At 37.2% G+C, this 21,965-nt stretch overlaps 1 protein-coding gene and 1 long non-coding RNA gene across 21 annotated transcripts in view; one reads left to right on the top strand and one right to left on the bottom strand.

Annotated features, from left to right (window-relative positions):
• The window catches only part of KDM4C (lysine demethylase 4C), a 443,090-nt gene that overhangs the window by 54,969 nt on the left and 366,156 nt on the right, over positions 1-21,965 (top strand). The window contains exon 7 of one of the 19 annotated variants that reach the window (XM_058695415.1): positions 20,836-20,878. The exons of the other annotated variants lie outside the window; for them this stretch is intronic. Coding sequence (XP_058551398.1) covers positions 20,836-20,878 — 43 coding nt within the window. The remainder of the gene's footprint in view (positions 1-20,835; positions 20,879-21,965) is intronic. 19 annotated transcript variants of the gene reach the window in all.
• LOC131491898 (uncharacterized) overlaps positions 1,813-21,965 on the bottom strand; it is a 72,557-nt gene continuing 52,404 nt past the window's right edge. For both annotated transcript variants that reach the window (XR_009251712.1, XR_009251713.1), the window contains exon 5: positions 1,813-2,231. This is a non-coding gene — a long non-coding RNA (uncharacterized LOC131491898). The remainder of the gene's footprint in view (positions 2,232-21,965) is intronic.

Here is a 21,965-nt window from a genome sequence, read left to right as displayed (position 1 = left end):
TGACATCAAGGAATATATTTACTAGCATACTAGAGTTCCCCTACACATCCCCTTCACTTATTGTATGTTTTATCCAAAGATAATCACTATTCTGACTTTATGGCAGTCACTTCTTTCTTTTCTTTAAGAATATAGTTCATTATATTCTGTTTCTGAATTTTATATAACCAGAATCATTCAGTGTATATTCTTTTTGTCTGGCTTCTTTCATACCTTATAAACATTTCTAAATTTTTTACATTCATTTTCTTTGCTCTGTAATATTCTATTGTATGAATATGCCTCAGTGTATTTATTGTTGTGCCACCAAGGGTCATGTTGGTTGTTTTAGTTTTTGCTTTTATGAACAAAACTTTCATGGATGTTCTGCACATGTTTCCCTGAGCATGGAATGGTGTGTTTATATTGGGTGTATGCCTAGTAGTGGTTATTGGGTATGTACATAGTTAGCTTCAGAAGAAAACTCTTTTCCAGTTTGCACCTTCTTATAGCAGTGTTTTCAGATTCCCCATTGTTCACATCCTATCTAATATTAGGTATTGTTGGTCTTTTAAATTTAGCCATTCTGTTGGGTGTGTGTTGCAGTTGTGGTTTTAAGTTGCCTTGTGATTTTTTTCCCTTATGTTCATTGACTGTTTGGATTTTCCCTTTTATTGAGGTACCTTTTTAAGACTCTTGAATATTTTAATTTTGTGTCATGCTTTTCTTACTGCTTTATAGTTCTTTATACATTCTAGATATGAAATAGTGGCACAATTTAAAATTTTCTAGATGGATCTCTAAATTGAAAGGAACATTCTCATTTCCGAATATGGACTAGACATTAGATGATACTGTGGAATTATTGTTGTCCTATTAAATATAATGATGGCATAGTGACTATATTTTTTTATTAATTAAAGATACACATTTAGACATATGCAGTTTAAATGACATGGGGTCTGGGATTTGTTTTTAAAATACTTTAGAAAATAAAATTGTTTGGATATAGTTGAAAGAAGATTGACACAATATTGGTAATTGATGGCACTAGATGATAATACATGGCATTTTAAATATGTGTATGTTTGAAATACTAAAATAAAGTTAAAAAAAAGAGAAAACATTCCCCATTGCCCTTCTGGGTTTTCATTAATACAAGTAAATTCTGTGTTGAGAATTTGTTTATTAAGGTAGCATATCCTTATGTGGAAAAGTGAAAAAATATAGGCAGATATGAAGACAAAAATAAAAATTACCTATAAGCTTACCAAACGGAAACAACCTCTTTATGATTTCCTTTGGCTTTTCATTTTATGTGAGTGTGTATATACGTATGCACGTGATTGCACCTTAGTGTGCGTTTCCCCAAAGCACCAAGGAAGTTTTAACAGTTTTGACTTTAGAAACATTTTCTAATATTGCATTTTAGAAGATCATTCAGTGAATTTTAGTTCCTGCCATGTTTAGATTGCCAAATTGTAATTTGTATTAGATTATTGCTATATATATATATATATATATATATATATATATATATTATTTCAATTCTAGTTTATTCTTAATGATTTATTCTTCAGTGATAACAGATATATTTTTAAGCTTAACATGTTATGATTACTTATATCTGGGAAAATGAGCACCATTAACAGGCTTCCTTACAGAACATGGCACCTTGTCTTTTGTTTTTTTAATTTTTTTAATGTTTTTATTTATTTTTGAAGGAGAGACAGAGCATAAGCAGGGGAGAAGCAGAGAGAGAGGGAGACATAGAATCTGAGACATAGAATCTGTGGGGCTCGAACTCATGAACTGTGAGATCATGACCTGAGCCGAAGTCAGACGCTCAACCGACTGAGTAACCCAGGCGCTCCCATGGCACCTTGTCTTATGAAAGTAGCTTCTGTGGGATTTCCATTGGAATGAGTAAGGCAGAGTAAATACTGTTGACATTTTATATTTGAGACCTAGGGAGATATTTCCAAAGTTCCTAGGCTAGTAGAGGGGCTGCCAGGTGCTCTTACCTCCCCTATCAGTTTTAAGGAAACAATTATGTAGAGTTAATCTCTTAGTTGTAGAAATGTGTAAAACTAGGTTGTTGTCAACCACAAATTCCCCGAGCTGATGGTTTATTTTGTGCCTTCTCTGGTTTCTTCCATGTGGTATGATGGCAAGTTTTCAGGCTTCCGAGAGGAAGATTCAGCTGAGGAATCATCTGGATTCTGGACTGAGAGGTTGCATGTCTGAGTGACCTAAAATGAAATGAAATTTTGTGTAAATTATTATTGTTAAAATTTAAAAAAAATGTCTATTTATTTTTGAGACAGAGAGACACAGAGCATGAGCAGGGGAGAGGCAGAGAGAGAGGGAGACACAGAATCTGAAGCAGGCTCCAGGCTCTGAGCTGTCAGCACAGAGCCCGATGTGGGGCTCACACTTGTCAACTGAGAGATCATGACCTGAGCCAAAGTCAGATGCTCAACCGACTGAGCCACCCAGGTGCCCTGTAAATTATTTTTTTCTAACCACTCTGTGGGATCATTGGCCTCTTTGTTCCTTTTTGCATATATAATTAAGTTAGAAGCAGTATATCTGGGGCAGTTTTCAGAATAATTAACATAAAAATGCCCTGAATTAGCTTTCCATATTTGATAGTGAAATAACATAATTGTTTATGGCACAGAAGAGGCTGATGGACTTTGGTTTCCTGTGCTTAGCAATGTGCTGCTTGTGTTTGAAAACCAGTTACACATTGGCATTGCTTCAACGAACATTGACTTTAGACTTCAGATTTGAGTAACTTTCGTTATTAAAATCCAATGAACAAAATCCACTGGTTTATAAACATGACATTTTAAAGCATCCTTATCATTTCCATGTTCTGAAGTCAGGAATCTGTCATTTTGGTAGGACCTACAAGGCATAGTATTTTATGGAATTTGTGTAGGCTCTGAGGGAACATTTAGTAGCTCCAAAGTTGAGTTGATATTTTCAAAGCTTTTGGAGCATACAGAAAGATGAGAGAGATGTTATAGACTGCTACTGGTAAACAAAACCAATCATGTTTATGACACCATAATTCAGACAAATGAAAAACAACTTGTTTTTGCCCCCTTGAGGTAGATGGAGAGTAACAAGAGAAAGAGTGCATTAAAGAGAGCGACAAAGAGTGAGTGTACCAATAACCCACAACTGTCAGCAGTGTTTGAAATCATCACAACGAATGTGCATTGAAAAAGCATTGTTTTGCTTTTTTCTATTGTATCCTTGAATTGTTTAACTGTTTGGCTCAATATTTAAATTATATTGAAAACTGGTTTGATATGGTTCATGGCATTATTTTGGAAGGAATTATGGTCATCAAATTGTAGTTCACTTTTCCCCCTAATGTCTAGTTGTGGCCATTTTAGGAGAATGATTGAAAAACCATAGCTTTTTTTTTTGGTGAGTCTGGGAGTTCTTGGAGAGGGTGTGGGGAGGTGAGAGAAACAGTTTGTGTAGGGTACAGAGATGAATAAGGAGCCTTGTTTTCAAGTAATTATTCATAGGCTTAGAGGGGCAATAAAGTATAATGAGCTTGGCCATAAAAGCAAGTGTAGGGTTCCAGGGAGCCAGGAGGAGACACACTGAGAGCAAGCTTGGCACTGAAGGAACACTTGCTAGAGGAGAGAGGACATCTAAGCTTGGCCTAGATGAGTAAGTTCAAGTCAGGTAAAGGAAGCAGAAAGGAGGATGGGGCAGGAATTAGGCAAATTTGTGGGTAAGACCACACTGAATTTGGAGGCTTTTCTATGAGCTTCAGCTAGAAGAGGGTGAGGCCAATCTGGAATAGTGTGATCTGTGGGGAAGGGATCTGCTCCAGGCTGGAGACAGGGCTGTAGGTATGGTCCCCGACCTGTGGTGCTATAGTGACCCCACCTGCTCAAATGTTTGTCTTGCAGCACAAGGCAAATCTTTTGGGCAAAGAGGTGCCATTTTAGTGATTATCAGTCTTGAATACAACACAGGAATTAGAGATGAGGGTGTTCATGAAGGTCTAGTTGAGAACAATCAGCCTTGATAGTAAAGGGAGAAGGGCTTGGAGATCCCAGGGCATGAGTGTTGGTTCCTCTTTCAATTTTTTTTTAAAGTTTATTTTATTTTGAGTGCATGCCTGCTGGAGAGAGGCAGAGAGAGAGAGAGAGAGAAGGAGAGGAGAGAGAGAGGAGAGAGAGAATCTGAAGCAGGCTCTGTGCTGTCAGTGTGTAGCCTGACATGGGGCTCAATCCCAAACACCGTGACATCATGTCCTGAGCTGAAACCTAGAGTCGGATGCTTAATGACTGAGCCACCCAGGTGCCCTGGTTCCTTTTTCATTCTGCCACTTCTTTCAGAGCTTAATTTCCTTTGATACTAAGGAACCTCATTTGGTACCATGGACAGTAGACTAGGGCAATAATAACAGTCACATGATTTAAACAAGTTACTGTTTTTTAAATAGAAATACCAAGGCTGTTAAAGGCATATGGTGACACAGTCCAGAGCATGGCTTGACAGTCAGATTCTCTCTTTGGCTTGTCTTTATAAATAAAGTTTTACTGGAGCATAGCCTAATTCATTCATTTATGTATTATGGCTTTTTTCACCATAAGGGCAGAGTTAAGTAGTTGTGACAGAGATTGTATGGCCCACAAAAGCTAAAATATTTATTGTTTGGCCCTTTGCATAAAAAATTTGGCAACCCCTAATACAGAGGCATAATTATTTACTCTTGCTTAAAACCTTTTTGAGATAGATGGGATATAAATCTACATGTTCTCAGGAGAATGTGATTCATTTACATTGACTCCACTGATACCTTGAGACAATTAAATTGAGGTATTTGGTTATGTCAGGAATTTTCTGTAATGAAAGAGGTTTTTGAGCTTAGAGGTAGAGCAACCTGTGTTCTTGGGTGGCCCTAGATGACTCCTTGGTAACAGTAACAGAAGCTTAAGAGTCCTAAGATGTGAATTTTTGTTGTCGTTATGCTTCACTAAGGACTTACTTTCTTTAAAAGTAAGTTTTATTTATTTTTATCTTATTTTTAAAAATTTATTTATTGTTTAATTTGTATCCAAGTTAGTTAGCATAACGTGCAATAATGATTTCAGGAGTAGATTCCTTAATGCCCCTTACCCATTTAGACCACACCCTCTCCCACAATCCCTCCAGCAACCCTCAGTTTGTTCTCTATATTTAAGAGTCTTTAATGTTTTGTTCCCCTCCGTGTTTTTATATTATTTTTGCTTCCCTTCCCTTATGTTCATCTGTTTTGTATCTTAAAGTCCTCATATGAGTGAGGTCATATGATATTTGTCTTTCTCCGACTAATTTTGCTTAGCATGATACCCTCCAGTTCTATCCATGTAGTTGCAAATGGCAAGATTTCATTCTTTTTGATTGCTGAGTAATACTCCACTATATATATATATATATATATATATATATATATATATATATATATATATATATATTTATTCATCGATGGACATTTAGGCTCTTTCCATACTTTGGATATTGTCAATAGTGCTGCTATAAACATTGGGGTGCATGTGTAAAAAACAGCACACCTGTGTCCCTTTGATAAATAATTATTAGTAGGGCAATTGCTGGGTCATAGGGTAGTTCTATTTTTAATTTTTTTGAGGAACCTTCATACTGTTTTCCAGAGTGGCTGCACCAGTTTGCATTCCCAGCAGCAGCACAAAAGAGATCCTCTTTCTCCGCATTCTTACCAACATCTGTTGTCTGAGTTGTTAATGATAGCCATTCTGACTGGTGTGAGGTGGTATCTCATTGTGGTTTTGATTTGTATTTCCCTGATGATGAGGGATGTTGAGCATTTTTTCATGTGTCTGTTTGCCATCTGGATGTCTTCTTTGGAAAAGTGTCTATTCATGTCTTTTGCCCATTTCTTCACTGGGTTATTTGTTTTTTGGGTGTTGAGTTTGATAAATTCTTTATAGATTTTGGACACTAACCCTTTATCTGATATGTCATTTGCGAATATCTTCTCCCATTCCTTCGGTTGCCTTTTAGTTTTGCTGATTGTTTTCTTTGCTGTGCAAAAGATTTTTATTTTGATGAGGTCCTAGTAGTTCATTTTTGCTTTTGTTTCCCTTGCCTCCGGAGACATGTTGAGTAAGAAGTTGCTGCAGCCAAGATCAAAGTGGTTTTTGCCTGCTTTCTCCTTGAGGATTTTGATGGCTTCCTGTCTTACATTTAGGTCTTTTATCCATTTTGAGTTTATTTTTTGTGTATGGCATAAGAAAGTGGTCCAGGTTCATTTTTTGCATGTTACTGTCCAGTTTTCCAGCACCATTATCTGAAGAAACTGTCTTTATTCCATTGGATATTCTTTCCTGCTTTGTCAAAGATTAGTTGACCATATGTTTGTGGGTCCATTTCTGGGCTCTGTGTTCTGTTCCATTGATCTGAGTGTGTGTTTTTGTGCCAAGCAAAGGAAGTTGCTAATTGTACATTTAAAAAGTTAGCCTTCTGTTAAAAGAAGCATGAGAGTTTCTTTAGGAAACACACACACACAAAAGAAATACAAAGAGAAAAGAGGAACAGGGAGAAAAAAAGTCCTGTAACTATGTGGGAATGATTCAGCTTAGCTAAGAGACATGAAGTAAACAGGTATCTGTAGGAAAGACAAACTAGAACATTTCTTTTTTTTTTTTTTTTTATTTTTTTTTATTTTTTTCAACGTTTTTTATTTATTTTTGGGACAGAGAGAGACAGAGCATGAATGGGGGAGGGGCAGAGAGAGAGGGAGACACAGAATCGGAAACAGGCTCCAGGCTCCGAGCCATCAGCCCAGAGCCTGACGCGGGGCTCGAACTCACGGACCGCGAGATCGTGACCTGGCTGAAATCGGACGCTTAACCGACTGCGCCACCCAGGCGCCCCAAACTAGAACATTTCTGAGGTAGCCAGTAGCTGTGTGTACTTCTACAGACCTTTGGAGATGGAGTACGTCCCTTTGTTCTGTATGTGAGAGCTAAGCACAAGCGTTAACATTATTTATACTAGGACAGTGAGAGTGAAACATTCAGACTTGTGTTCTGTGCTGTTTAGGATGGCATTTCTAGTAATACTTATATAGTATAATGGTGATCCTCTTAATGATGGTAATGGTTCATTAAATCAAGGTTTAAAATGAAATTCAATATGCTTTGTTTAAGCTGGCTATTATCTTTATAACTAGTAACACTAGAAGGATCTCTAAGAGTGTTGTCTGTTTTCAAAAGAGTCCTCTTTGCAAGATTTCCCTTTGTTGATTGTGACTTATAGCTCTACCTTTAAGGCTCATCCATCTCCTCCACTGCCCACGCTTTCTTCTTTGAATATCTCATATCATCACAGGTAGTGCAGTCTGCAATGACCCCTTTGAACCGATGTTGTCAGAGTATTGTACCAGCAAGGAGCTTAGCTTATCCACATCATCGCAGTTCTCACTTAAGAACAAGTTAGCCTTTGGATGCTTTGCATCCAGGTACTTTGTCCTGAAATCAACCTATGAGATGGCATTGCATTAAGATTGATAGTTTCCTTTGTGTGTCACCATCTTTGATGATAGTTTTCTGCAGTTCACTGGAGGAAGATAGCACATCTCACTGTGAGGGGAAGCTGCTTCACCCGTGACTTACAGCTTGTGCCATCTATCACTGTTTATAAATTTCTCAGACTTGCTTTGAAATTCAGTCCCCCCCACCCCCAAATCATGTTCTCTCCCACTGCAGCTGCTTCCAGATCTCTGAAGGTGTCCACTACCCTTCCCTGTACCAGCCTGGTACCCTGTGGCCTGGTACTTAGAATGGCTCTCAGTCCACTGTACAAGGAGTTTCTCTAGTTTCTCAAATATTGTGTTGGCTTAAGCACAGTTAAGCTTTCTAGCACTGTTGTATTTACTAGATAGGGACATGTCAAGATCATGCCTTATGTGCCTCCTTCCCTCTGTATGCACCATCACTTCCAACTCTTTCTGATGTGTGGGCTTTTCTAGGTTTCTTATGCTCACTTTTTCATTGGGAATTTTTACTTTCTCAGAAGACATTTTTATTAATAAGATGGGATGATGATAGCATTGATGCTCAGTACATTTAATATGAGCACAAGGCATGATTGCCTCTCCTTTTGGGAGAACAGTTGAGATACAACTTAACTGTTATATACATTCCCTTACCTGGATTTGTATACAACCAAAATGAATCTTTTGGTGGACATTCATAGTCATTATAGAGAGTTTTTGATGTGGATAGTGCATTTTGGGTGAAAAAAATTTATAAATCTAGCAGATTTGGAAAATGAATATAGAAAATTAAGGATGCGTATGTTTATGTGAATAGTTCTTCCTCAGTAGACTCTGGGTCCAGGGATGGCAGGTGTTACTTCTCATAGACTGTTCAACCCCAGCCCCCATCATAGTGTCTGCTGCAAAGAATGCACTGAAATAATTGTAGAATTGATGAGTGTATAACATTTAAAAAATAATCTGAGGACAAATCATGGAGTTTCTTTAATGTTTTTGGTTATTGGTTGAACTGTTTGAGGTTATTTTAGTAGGGGAAATGATAGGATCAGAATCATGCTTTAGGAAATGTGATCAGATAATGGTCTGTAAGATGGACTAGTCACAGCCAGAAGCTTGGAAAGTGCTTTGAAGAGCAGGAAGAGGAATAGGGTAGAGTGATCTTCCCTAGTGCATGTTTTTCTGAACAGTGAGGCAGTGGTTCTCAAACTTTTTGGTCTCAGGACCCTTTATGCTTCTAATAATTTATTGTGGACCTCTAAGAGCTTTTCCTTATGTAGGCTATGTCTATCCTTGTTTATTTTATTAGAAATTAAAACTGAGAATATTTAAAAGCTCCTTAATTCATTAAAAATCATTATATAATAACATACATATTTTTATTAAAAAATGACTATACCTTCCTAGGCAAAAAATTTGTGAGAGGAGTGGCATTTTTTTACATTTTTTCAAATCTCTAATGTCTAGCTTAATAGAAGACCTCTGGATTTATATACTTGCTTCTGCATTTAGTCCGTGGTGATGTCATGTGGCCTGCAGAAACTCGACCTCATGTGAGAATGAGAGTGTAAAGGCACATAATGTCTTGGTATAATTAAGACTGTTTTGATGCCACAGACCCTAATGGGACCTGGGTATTTCCCAGTGGTCCCCAGAAAGCACTTGAAAACTGCTCCTGTAAGATATTTTGCAAAAGATTCCTTCACTGATCTCAGTCTGCATAGACGATACAGGGATCTTGAGGCAAGGGAACAATGTTCCATTCTTGATACTGACCTTCCAGTAACTGTGTTCCTGATATATACTTCAAAGCCCTAATTACATTGAGAGATAGTAGTTCTCAAACTGGAAGATCTGGAGTTCTTTGGGGAATACCATGCCATATATTCTGTCATATAACTCAGGCAAAATTTTACAAGCAGAAAATGGACTTAGGATGTGAACTCAAGTCCTTAAGTCTCAAAATATAGAAAATATTTTAAAGAAATTATATTTCTAACTTTATCCTTAAGTATTAATTTGCTAGGCATCCGGGTATTTATTAATAGACAATTGATAGATAATTAAAAATATTTTGAAAAATACCATGGTAAGCCTTAAGAGAAAAATGCAGTGTCTTATTCTGTGTATTTCTCCTTGAGAGCTGGAGAATTTTTTCCCCTGCTATTTATGTACTGGATGGATGGATATGTGTTTGGAGTCCTCTTTCCAGTTTCTTTTGTTCATTTTCTGATGGTCTATGAGTATAAATATATAACTATTTAACATAAAAATTTCTTTTTGTTAATATAAATGTTAAGAAGGAGCTTAGCCTGGGTAGCTCTGTTGGTTAAGTGTCTGACTCATGTTTTTGGCTTAGGTCGTGATCTCACAGTTCCTTGAGTTAGAGCCCTGCATCGGGCTCTGTGCTGACAGTGCAGAGTTTGCCTGGGATTTTCTCTCTCTCCCACTGTCTCTGTCCCTCCCCCACTCATGCTGCCTCTGTCTGTCTCAAAATAAATTTAAAAACATATAAATGTTAAGGATAAAAAATGTGCAAAGCATTATGTAAGAGAAAAAAATTTGAAATCACTTATAATCCTGGCATTCAGAGACACTAGCTGTCAAAATGTTTAATGTATTTCTTTCCAATGTTTTTTCTCTATTTAATTCTCTAGAACTGTATTTTTTTGTTTTTTTTTTTGTTTTTTTTTTTTACAGATACGGTATCATAGTGAACATATTTGGTCCTTTCTTTTCCTCTCCCATTTTAACACATTATGAACTCTTTCCTGTGTTGATAGATACTCTTCAAAAGGGTGATTTAACATTTATTTTATCTGTCTTACTTTTATTGGTAGGTTGGTTTTCTTGGGTGGAGGAAAACATAAATCTAAGGTGAAGAGGGATGCAAACAGGCTGTGGAGGCAGGGAGGATATAACAACTTCTGGTTGCGGGTCAGTTTAGGGGTAGGCCACAGTCCACAGTGAGGTGGGCAGATTATTGCCAACCCAAGAGAGTGGCACTTTGCCACAGACACTGGCTGCCTCATTTCCTGCCTTTCCTGCACAACCTCTTTATTTATTTATTTATTTTTGGCTTCAGTTTTATTTATTTATTTATGTATTTATTTATTTATTTTTTCAATATATGAAATTTATTGTCAAATTAGTTTCCATACAACACCCAGTGCTCATCCCAAAAGGTGCCCTCCTTAAAACCCATCACCCACCCTCCCCTCCCTCCCACCTCCCATCAACCCTCAGTTTGTTCTCAGTTTTTAACAGTCTCCTATGCTTTGGCTCTCTCCCACTCTAGCCTCTTTTTTTTTTTTTTTTTCCTTCCCCTCCTTCATGGGTTTCTGTTAAGTTTCTCAGGATCCACATAAGAGTGAAACCATATGGTATCTGTCTTTCTCTGTATGGCTTATTTCACTTAGCATCACACTCTCCAGTTCCATCCACGTTGCTACAAAAGGCCATATTTCATTCTTTCTCATTGCCACGTAGTATTCCATTGTGTATATGAACCACAATTTCTTTATCCATTCATCAGTTGATGGACATTTAGGCTCTTTCCATAATTTGCTATTGTTGAGAGTGCTGCTATAAACATTGGGGTACAAGTGCCCCTATGCATCAGTACTCCTGTATCCCTTGGGTAAATTCCTAGCAGTGCTATTGCTGGGTCATAGGGTAGGTCTATTTTTAATTTTCTGAGGAACCTCCACACTGTTTTCCAGAGTGGCTGCACCAGTTTGCATTCCCACCAACAGTGCAAGAGGGTTCCCGTTTCTCCACATCCTCTCCAGCATCTAGAGTCTCCTGATTTGTTCATTTTGGCCATTCTGACTGGTGTGAGGTGATATCTGAGTGTGGTTTTGATTTGTATTTCCCTGATAAGGAGCGACGTTGAACATCTTTTCATGTGCCTGTTGGCCATCCGGATGTCTTCTTTAGAGAAGTGTCTATTCATGTTTTCTGCCCATTTCTTCACTGGGTTATTTGTTTTTTGGGTGTGGAGTTTGATGAGCTCTTTACAGATTTTGGATACTAGCCCTTTGTCCGATATGTCATTTGCAAATATCTTTTCCCATTCCGTTGGTTGCCTTTTAGTTTTGTTGGTTGTTTCCTTTGCTGTGCAGAAGCTTTTTATCTTCATAAGGTCCCAGTAATTCATTTTTGCTTTTAATTCCCTTGCCTTTGGGGATGTGTCGAGTAAGAGATTGCTACGGCTGAGGTCAGAGAGGTCTTTTCCTGCTTTCTCCTCTAGGGTTTTGATGGTTTCCTGTCTCACATTCAGGTCCTTTATCCATTTTGAGTTTATTTTGGTGAATGGTGTGAGAAAGTGGTCTAGTTTCAACCTTCTGCATGTTGCTGTCCAGTTCTCCCAGCACCATTTGTTAAAGAGACTGTCTTTTTTCCATTGGATGTTTTTTCCTGCTTTGTCAAAGATGAGTTGGCCATACATTTGTGGGTCTAGTTCTGGGGTTTCTATTCTATTCCATTGGTCTATGTGTCTGTTTTTGTGCCAATACCATGCTGTCTTGGTGATTACAGCTTTGTAGTAGAGGCTAAAGTCTGGGATTGTGATGCCTCCTGCTTTGGTCTTCTTCTTCAAAATGACTTTGGCTATTCGGGCCTTTTGTGGTTCCATATGAATTTTAGGATGGCTTGTTCTAGTTTCGAGAAGAATGCTGGTGCAATTTTGATTGGGATTGCATTGAATGTGTAGATAGCTTTGTGTAGTATTGACATTTTGACAATATTTATTCTTCCAATCCATGAGCAGGGAATGTCTTTCCATTTCTTTATATCTTCTTCAATTACCTTCATAAGTTTCTATAGTTTTCAGCATACTGATCTTTTACATCTTTGGGTAGATTTATTCCTAGGTATTTTATGCTTCTTGGTGCAATTGTGAATGGGATCAGTTTCTTTATTTGTCTTTCTGTTGCTTCATTGTTAGTGTATAAGAATGCAACTGATTTCTCTACATTGATTTTGTATCCTGAAACTTTGCTGAATTCATGTATCAGTTCTAGCAGACTTTTGGTGGAGTCTATCGGATTTTCCATGTATAATATCATGTCATCTGCAAAAAGCAAAAGCTTGACTTCATCTTTGCCAATTTTGATGCCTTTGATTTCCTTTTGTTGTCTGATTGCTGATGCTAGAACTTCCAACACTATATTAAACAACAGTGGTGAGAGTGGGCATCCCTGTCATGTTCCTGATCTCAGGGGGAAAGCTCTCAGTTTTTCCCCATTGAGGATGATGTTAGCTGTGGGCTTTTCATAAATGGCATTTATGATCTTTAAGTATGTTCCTTCTATCCCGACTTTCTCAAGGGTTTTTATTAAGAAAGGGTGCTGGATTTTGTCAAAGGCCTTTTCTGCATCGATTGACAGGATCATATGGTTCTTCTCTTTTTTTTTTATTAATGTGATGTATCACGTTGATTGATTTGCGAATGTTGAACCAGCCCTGCATCCCAGGAATGAATCCCACTTGATCATGGTGAATAATTCTTTTTATATGCTGTTGAATTCGATTTGCTAGTATCTTATTGAGAATTTTTGCATCCATATTCATCAGGGATATTGGCCTGTAGTTCTCTTTTTTTACTGGGTCTCTGTCTGGTTTAGGAATCAAAGTAATACTGGCTTCATAGAATGAGTCTGGAAGTTTTCCTTCCCTTTCTATTTCTTGGAATAGCTTGAGAAGGATAGGTATTATCTCTGCTTTAAACGTCTGGTAGAACTCCCCTGGGAAGCCATCTGGTCCTGGACTCTTGCACAACCTCTTTAAATAGAAGGCCATGTTAAACAGTTGAGAATATTTGACCTCTTTATTTATATAATCAATGCCTGCTATCCCTAGCCGTGACTTTCAGGAGAGCTCTGTCTTTGCCTTAGATTCTTCATCTGTAAAGGGAAGGATTTGAATAAACTGTTATCTGAAGTTCCTCCCAGATTAAAAATGTTTGCTTCATATGAGCAACATTTCTTCAAGAAAGTGAACTGGATTCTTCGATAGTGAAGTTTATGAACTCTAGATTTTTTTCGTATTATAATCTTGTCAAGAGCCCCTCTATAGAAATCTTTTGGCTAAAGCATGGGAATCTTTACACTAAGATTTTAGTTGCAATGACATTTTGGCCTTATAAATTATATATGTATAATTACATAAATTATATATTTATATATATAATGGGGGAGCTTAAATACCTTTATCCACCAGATGGTGCACTTGGACAACAAATTTATCTAAGGCTGAGCATTTCCAAATGAAGTTAAACAGTTTAAACTGAGTCACGAATGGAGTTCCTTTTCATTTTGTATTTTTATCATGTCAGTATATCATTTATCTTGAAATAAGAAGTTATTTAAAGCCAGAACACTGTGTGTGTAATTTTCACATCCAAGGTAAAATGTCATTATTCCAGACATGTTTTGGTGAAAAGAGAGAACTATTAGTTTATAGGATCATGACTTTCAGATTTTAGTTCTGTGAAATAAGGCTTCTAGTTAATCAGAAGTCATTATCTGCTGGCATATTATGGCTGATCTTCAGTGAATGAAGTCTTAACCTGCATGATCCCATATTATGCCATCCAGACAGGGGAGGTGATAGTATTTCCAATTCACTAGTCATATTGCATCTAGAATGTTCCATCAGTTCTGGAAGCTTTTAGAGGGCTATTGCCAGAGCAGCATACCAGGAATTGTATAGGAACTGCCAATGGAAGAGAATTAAAGCCCAGATGCAGGGTGACCTCAGAGTATATCACCACTGCCTTCAAGCGTGTTGCATGTGAGAAGGTTAGGTGAGATCACTGTAGGGAACATCAATTTTGTCTCTGGAAGAACTTTCTGAAGAATACATCTCTGCCCCAGAACAGATTGGGCTGCCACTTGAGATAAGCAGCTGTTGATCTCAGCATGTTTATGGGAAAAACTGTTTGATCTTATGTTGGAAATGATTTTGGGTCCTGAGGAGTCGCGTAATCCCTGAGATTATGGTGAGGATTAAAGGTACAGAGGCCCTCAGACATATGAGCCATGGTGAGGGGTAAGGATGCTAAGGGTTGTGTGGGTACTAGATGATCAGTAGGCCCAGAGGGGCAAATATCTGTGGGAAAGTATTAGGGAAGCAGCAGTAGGAATTACTGAAGGGGCAAGAGCATGAAGCCAAGAGGTGAAGAACCAGAATTTTATTACTGAATTTGACTGGTGATCATAAAATCATTGATTTTACCTGGAAGGAGTGTTGGAAATCATATGATGTAGTCAACACATTTGTAGATGAAGAACCTCAGACTGAAATGTGAGGATTCATCTAAGATGACACATACTTAGTGGCAGAACTTGGGAGGCCCTCGTTCCCATTCTCTTTCTACTACTCTACAGTGGCACCAGGAAGGAAAATTAGAACTTTGAACTTTGTTGGGTACTCTGGACCTCTTCCTGTCTTGGGTTAATATCTGCCAGGGTCTTCACTGGATGTTTAGTATCTTCAGAAGCAAGCTTCTTCTGTTCCCATTGCAGCCCAGGCTTTGCCTGCAGGCTTATAAAAGTACTCTGATTAAGGCATGTCCATTTGAAGCCCCATTCTTACTTTGGCCCCACTCTTCCCCATTAAAAAAAAAAAAAAAGGAAGATGAAGATAGTCTAGATTTCATCTTTATTATGGCTTTTAAAGACATGGAAGTGGGTATTTTTTTAAAAGGGATTTTATAGAGTAGAAAGACTCATGTAACTCTGCTGTAAAAAAGGAACTATTGATCCACACCTTCTGCTTCTAGAATCTGTTTTAGAAATGATCAGATATATGGGTCAATATTTATGCACCAAAATTATTTTCCAGTGTTTCTTAAAATTAGAGCAAATAATGTAAAACGATGTGTATATTAGAAAGGAAAATAATGATACAAATTCTTATAGACATGAAGTAATATGTACAATAAAATAGATGTTAAGAAAGTGTTCATAATTCAATGGTGAGTGAATAAACCAAAGTAACTGTGTATAGCTATATCCCCAAGATCTTGAAATGACCACATTGGGTTTCCAGTATTGTGTAGAATTCCCATGATAAATCATCCAATTGACCATGGGCAGAGAGTGGCTGGTCTGGCTGAAATGGAGAGGTTGTGGAACTGCTCCCACACACCAGTTTCCTAGCCTGGATTCCTCAAAGTGAGTTACAACCTGTCAGTGGGCTTTTGGGGTCACTGGAATATAATTAGAGCCACAGATTCCAGAAGTCTGATTCTAATTATGTTTTAATTTAAAATATTTCTTTTTAGAGAAAGGTATAACTAAAATTATATAATGGTTTTCTTTTGTTTGCAGGTTTATAAGTAAGTTTGATCTCTTAAAAACTTATATTCCAAATTTTCTACAATGAGAAAATATAGTTTAATATTCAGGGAAATTATTGTTAGTTCCCCCATTTTCACTGAAGGAATAATGTTGAGCCTGTGTATATGATCCAGAATTTTACACTGTGAGGAATGAAAATGAGATCATTTTTCATGCCTTAGATTGTTTTTATTTATGAACAATGAAAGGGAAGCTCAATAGTTGCAGCTCTCTGCCAAGTGTTATGAGAGTGTGTTAAATCTAAAATTGCTTTAAGTGAGAAGTTACACCAAGAGAAAAATGAAGCAAGGTGGAAAAAAACAACTGGGAGAAACAGAAGAAAAAGTAGATAGAAGTCTATAGAAGAATTTGGAGAGACAGATAAAATCTTTTCTAAATTGGGATTTTCCTGGAATTATTAATAAGTATCAAGTAGTAAAGAGGGTGAAAACAGATACTAAGTACTTAGGTAGTCTCTGTCATAAAAGTGTATTATACAAATGTTTTGAAATACTGTGTTACACTATAGTATAATACACTTAAAACAGTTGGATGAACAAGGGCTTGCTTAATCTAGAAAAGTATGAATACATTAGTAAAGATTGTTGTGTTTTTAATTTCCCATATGAAAAAACTAACTTACCAGGGTGTAAGTATGGGATTTTCTTGTTTTATTAAATATGGAGACAATTGATCCTCTTTAAAGGAGAACAAGGCTTCATTATGGTTCAGGTCCCCTTTAGGATACCCTTCAAGGGCCATGTGTCGATGTGTAAAATAAGTTTGACAATTCTGTTTATTACATCTGTGATTTTTTTTAATAGACAGCAGATCTTTGAGTAAATCTATTAGTCCTGCTCTTAGCCTAAGCCAGTATTTACAAATCATCTTCTTGACAAGTAGTCCTTTAAAAAAATAGAAAGTAAAAAGCATACTAACTTTCCTTTCCAGTTATTGAGGGATAGAAGTAAGTTTTTACCTCCTTGATTATATAAAACTAGGTGGTTTAGAGTTGATTTTCTGGCTCATTGCTTGGCTGTGTGGCTTCAGAGTAGTTGAGCCAGAGTTGGTTAAAGTTTTCCATTCTCACTCTTGAATGGCAGCTCCTTGATTATGAGCTGTGAGATCTTAGGCAAGTTATCCAGTTTCTCTTGGCTGCAGTTTCCTCATCTATAAAATGGCACTGATAATAGATGATTTTAGTGTCTGCCTCAGGGTAAAAGATGTTACAAATGAAATACCTTGTGGCCTGTTCCATAGTATATGTTGGGTAAATGTTAGCTGCTGGTGGTGGCACTATTAAAGCAAGAAAGGCAAAAATCCTGAGTCTGTAATGAGATATCCAATAGCTGATTCCAGGAGGACTGGGAAGATTCTGTTCTGCAATTGTCATTTGTGCGTAAGTCCAGGCCAGCAGTTGAAACTTTCTAATCATCTGTCAAAGCCTGTCAGAACCATAAAGGATGTTTGCTTAGGGATTAATGCTTTAAAAAATACCCCTGTTGTTTTTAAGATATAGACCATCATCTTGTCACCGGCCAGACAGAATTTGGTGCCATGGTGTGTGTATCAGGAGAGACCTACTTTATTGTGATTTTTTCTTTATTGTATTTTTGAATGTAACACCTGATTATGTGCAGTGTATTTAAGTTTTAAAGCACCATGATACATTGAATACCTCAAACGTACCATGCAGTCCAACAGTAGAATGTTAACAGTACTTGGCCATGGATTACTCTCTACAGCCCTTCCTTGCTACCTACCCTATCACCCAGGGGTGGCCTGAATTTTGTGTTTGATTTTTTGCCTTTTAAAAACATAATTTTCTCACAGATGCGTGTGTGTGTGTGTGTGTGTGTGTGTGTGTTTGTATGTGTAGTATAAAAAATAAACGTTACTATATATATGTATATATAATATATTTACAATGTATATACAATATAGTAATGTTTATTTATTTATTTTGAGGGAAAGAGCACAAGCAGAGGAGGGGCAGAGAGAAAGGGAGAGAGAAAATCCCAAGCAGTTGCACTAATAGTGCAGAGCCTGTCATGGGGCTCGATCTCCCAAACTGAGAGATCATGATCTGAGCCGACATGAAGAGTTGGATGCTTAACTGATGCACAGGTGCCCCACAGATGCGCATATATATATATATTTAGATCAGCACATTTATTTTTTATTTATTTTATTATATGAAATTTATTGTCAAATTAGTTTCCATACCACACCCAGTGCTCATCCCAAAAGATGCCCTCTTCAATGCCCATCACCTCCCCTCCCCTCCCTCCCACCCCCCATAAACCCTCAGTTTGTTCTCAGTTTTAAAGAGTCTCTTATGCTTTGGCTCTCTCTCCCACTCTAACCTCTTTTTTTCTTTTTTTTCCTTCCCCTCCCCCATGGGTTTCTGTTAAGTTTCTCAGGATCCACATATGAGTGAAAACATATGGTATATGTCTTTCTCTGTATGATTTATTTCACTTAGCATAACACTCTCCAGTTCCATCCACGTTGCTATATGGCTATAAAGGGCCATATTTCATTCTTTCTCATTGCCACGTAGTATTCTATTGTGTATATAAACCACAATTTCTTTATCCATTCATCAGTTGATGGACATTTAGGCTTTTTCCACAATTTGGCTATTGTTGAGAGTGCTGCTATAAACATTGGGGTACAAGTGCCCTTATGCGTCAGTACTCCTGTATCCCTGGGGTAAATTCCTAGTAGTGCTACTGCTGGGTCATAGCGTAAATCTATTTTTAATTTTTTGAGGAACCTCCACACTGTTTTCCAGAGTGGCTGCACCAGTTTGCATTCCCACCAACAGTGCTAGAGGGTTCCCATTTCTCCACATCCTCTCCAGCATCTATAGTCTCCTGATTTGTTCATTTTGGCCATTCTGACTGGCGTGAGGTGATATCTGAGTGTGGTTTTGATTTGCATTTCCCTGATGAGGAGTGATGTTGAGCATCTTTTCATGTGCCTGTTGGCCTAGATGCATATATTTTTAAGCAATATATTCATTTGGCTTATTTTGACTTTAAATAGTATCACTTTATGTAGTCTTTGAGACATTTTTTTACCCAACAATAAGCTTCCCAGGATTATTCGTATTATTTGTGAATAATTTTCAGTGCTGTATAATATTCCATTTGTTGAATATATATTTTATTTTTTATTATCTTGCCAGGGGACATTTTCTGTTTCTTTTTAAAATAATAGATATTTCTGGGTGATACAGGTGAAGGGGATTAGAGTACACTTAACATGATGAACACTGAGTAATGTATGGAATTGTCGAATCACTATATTGTATACCTGTAACTAATATACTGCCTGTTAGCCCTACTGGAATTAAAATTTAAAAATATAAATAAATATTGCTGTTGTGAGCACATTTCTGTGCATGGTTCCTAGTGCATATGTATAAAAGTTTCCCTAAAGCAGTTACCTTGGAATGGAAGTGCTAGCTCGTGGAGTGTTCAACATTATCACATACTGTTGACCTGTTTTTCAAGAAATTTGTACCAATTTACTTTCCTCCAGCAGTGTATCATCATTTTTAAGAAAGCTTTGTTGAGGTATAATTCGTATATTACAAAATTTGCCTATTTTAAGTGTAGAATTCAATGATTTTTGTGTAACCAGCACCTTGAGTCCAGTCTTAGAGCATTTCTGTTGGCTCCAAAAGCATCCTCATGCTGACATAAATTCTCTTCAACATTTAATGTTGTTCATCTTACTTATTGTCAATCTTTTTCCGATAAAATATCTCACATGGGAATTTGCATTTCTTTGAATACAAGTGACATACAATAGCTTTTCATGTCTTTGTTGGCATTTATGATTCCTCCATTGTGAAACATCCACTGCCTATTTTTCTGTTAGACTGCTTGACTTTTTCTGATTATTTGAGTTTTTTTTTTTTTTTTTTTTTTTTCAACGTTTTTATTTTATTTTTTGGGACAGAGAGAGACAGAGCATGAACGGGGGAGGGACAGAGAGAGAGGGAGACACAGAATCGGAAACAGGCTCCAGGCTCTGAGCCATCAGCCCAGAGCCTGACGCGGGGCTCGAACTCACAGACCGTGAGATCGTGACCTGGCTGAAGTCGGACGCTTAACCGACTGCGCCACCCAGGCGCCCCTTGAGTTTTTTTTAATGTATTCTGGAAAACAAAATTATGCCAGTTATATTTGTTGAATTATTTGCTTCATTTGTGACTTACTCCTTTATATTTTTGTTTCTTTTGTTTTCAGTGTCTTTTTTTTTTTTTTTGTGATAATGATGAATTTAAATCCTAGCCCCTGAAGCTATCCAAGGTTATACTTTATCAAGTTCATGGGACTGTTGTACACATTAAATAAAGTGAAGTTAGGGGTGCTTCAATGGCTCAGTTTGTTGGGTGCCCGATTTTGGCTCAGGTCATGATCTTATGGTTTGTGGGTTTAAGCCCCACATCAGGCCCTGTGCTGACAGCTCAGAGCCTGGAGTCTGCTTCAGATTCTGTGTCTCCCTCTCTTCTCTGCCCCTTCCCTGCTTGTGCTCTATCTCCCAAAAATAAATAAACGTTAAAATAATTTAAAAGAATACTAAAACAGGTCTTGCAATTTATGAATTAAAAAAAATTTATTATTAAAAAAAGTGAAGTTGCACAATACCACTTAGTATGGAACATACTTTTGAATTGTTTACACATAAGCTGAAGAATTAAAAACAAAATTAGAAGCTACTCAGTTACACTAATTGTCATTTAAGTGTTGTGCACTTAATACTTGATATAGCAGTCAGTCTAGTAAGGGATGTTAAAAGTAAGTTCATATCTTCATCCTGTTGTACCCCATGGTGAAGGTTTCTTGAGTAGGTATGTGACTAGCCAAAGGTACAGGACCAGAGGGCAAATAAAGTTCTACCACAGTTTCTGTAATTTTCACTGATTTTTTTCTTCATCAGAGAATGAGCAGCAAGAGTGAAATACTTTTTACATATATACAAGGTATGTTGTGAAAACATATTTGTTTACAAACATAAAAATACTTGGTAACTGTTTTGATAAGAAAATATAATGAATATTTTATATTACACCAAAAAATGTGTTTAGTTTTTTTGAATTCCTTATCCAGAAACACTTGAAAAGGAAGAAGACAAATTATTTATCTTTACTCTCACATGGCTGTGAAGAATTAAAAATGAAGAACATTGAAATAAGTCCAGAATAACCTCAAATATTTGGCCACATAGACTATTATAATCTTCAAAAGTAGGTGTAATAGTGAAGGCTTTATAAGCAGTTTTCAATCCATAAATACAGTAGGCATTTTGGTATTTTGGCCATTTGGAAAATAAAAGCTGCAGCATCAGTAAAGGTCTGAGATGTCCCAGTTTTGTGGATTCAATTCAGTGTATTTATTTATTTATTTATTTATTTATTTTTTTAATTTTTTTTTTTCAACGTTTTTTATTTATTTTTGGGACAGAGAGAGACATAGCATGAACGGGGGAGGGGCAGAGAGAGAGGGAAACACAGAATCGGAAACAGGCTCCAGGCTCCGAGCCATCAGCCCAGAGCCTGACGCGGGGCTCGAACTCACGGACCGCGAGATCGTGACCTGGCTGAAGTCGGACGCTTAACGGACTGCGCCACCCAGGCGCCCCAATTTTTTAAAAAGTTTATTTATTTAGAGAGCATGTGTGTGCAAGTTGGGGAGGGGCAGAGAGAGAGACACACACACACACAGAATCCCAAGCACGTTCTGCACTGTCAGTGCAGAGCCTGATGTGGGGCTTGAACTCACCAACCATAAGATCGTGACTTGAGCTTAAGTTGAGCTCTTAACCGACTGAGCCACCCAGGTGCCCCTCAATTCAGTGTATTTAAAGTTAATTGAAGTTGATATCAAAAATTTTAGAGATAGGTTTATTTACAGTGTCTTTTAGTGAACAAAGATTTTAATGTAATTGATTTTACATCAATTTACATGTACTGCACCGTGTGTTTAATGTCTTAAATTTTATCTTCTGGTTAACTACCTCTCTTGTTTAACTCTTTCATTGAGTTTTTAGTTTAGTAATGACGTATTTCA

Source organism: Neofelis nebulosa, chromosome 12 (genome assembly GCF_028018385.1).
Source record: "Neofelis nebulosa isolate mNeoNeb1 chromosome 12, mNeoNeb1.pri, whole genome shotgun sequence".
Classification (NCBI taxonomy): domain Eukaryota; kingdom Metazoa; phylum Chordata; class Mammalia; order Carnivora; family Felidae; genus Neofelis; species Neofelis nebulosa.
Note: the sequence above shows the minus strand (reverse complement) of the source record. Positions and strands in the feature narration are given on the sequence as shown.